We start from the raw sequence: 542 nt of genomic DNA, 5'->3' as shown, positions 1-542 counted from the left end.
AGGTAGCTCAGGCTCAGTGAGCATGCTGGAGTAGGAGTCCGTCTCTCTCGACAGCAACAACATAAAACAGTCCCACAAAATGCTCGGATACACAAGATTAGTCTCTCCAAAACAAGATGGGACAGGAGTGATCCTTCAACCTCTCACACACACTGCTGATTCTTTCTGTTCCCCTCACTCTCTCTCTCTCTCTCTCTCTCTCTCTCTCTCTCTCTCTCTCTCTCTCTCTCTCTCTCTCTCTCTCTTTCTCGCTCTCTTGCTCTTCAGTGCACACTCACACACTCTCAACCTCACACCCTCCCTCCCTTGCGCTCTCTCTCTCTCTCTCTCTTTCTGTGTCTCTGTCCCTCCTCCTCTCCCTCCCTCGCCGTAAGCTGTGAGATCTAGGCTCAGCTCTTAAAGGGCCAGCAGCACGGCGGTGTGTGTGAGCTCGAGTGTGCAAAAGCATATGAGCGTATGTGTGCCGTTGTGTGTGCACGTGTATGTATGTGTGTTTGCGTGTGTGTGTGTGTGTTTGTGTGAAGGGGAGGGGCCATTTGGCC

At 52.0% G+C, this 542-nt stretch overlaps 1 protein-coding gene across 2 annotated transcripts in view; it reads right to left on the bottom strand.

Moving 5' to 3' along the window:
- Positions 1-168, bottom strand: part of sox5 (SRY-box transcription factor 5) — a 113,151-nt gene extending 112,983 nt beyond the window's left edge. For both annotated transcript variants that reach the window (XM_056275821.1, XM_056275822.1), the window contains exon 1: positions 1-168. This exon is cut by the window's left edge and continues 14 nt beyond it. In XM_056275821.1, coding sequence (XP_056131796.1) covers positions 1-63 — 63 coding nt within the window. In that variant the 5' untranslated portion in view covers positions 64-168.
- Positions 169-542: the final 374 nt, after the last annotated feature.

The sequence above is a fragment of the Lampris incognitus genome, chromosome 3 (genome assembly GCF_029633865.1).
Source record: "Lampris incognitus isolate fLamInc1 chromosome 3, fLamInc1.hap2, whole genome shotgun sequence".
In the NCBI taxonomy this organism is placed as follows: domain Eukaryota; kingdom Metazoa; phylum Chordata; class Actinopteri; order Lampriformes; family Lampridae; genus Lampris; species Lampris incognitus.
The sequence above is the reverse complement of the archived record's forward strand: the minus strand, read 5'-3'. Positions and strand labels throughout refer to the sequence as shown.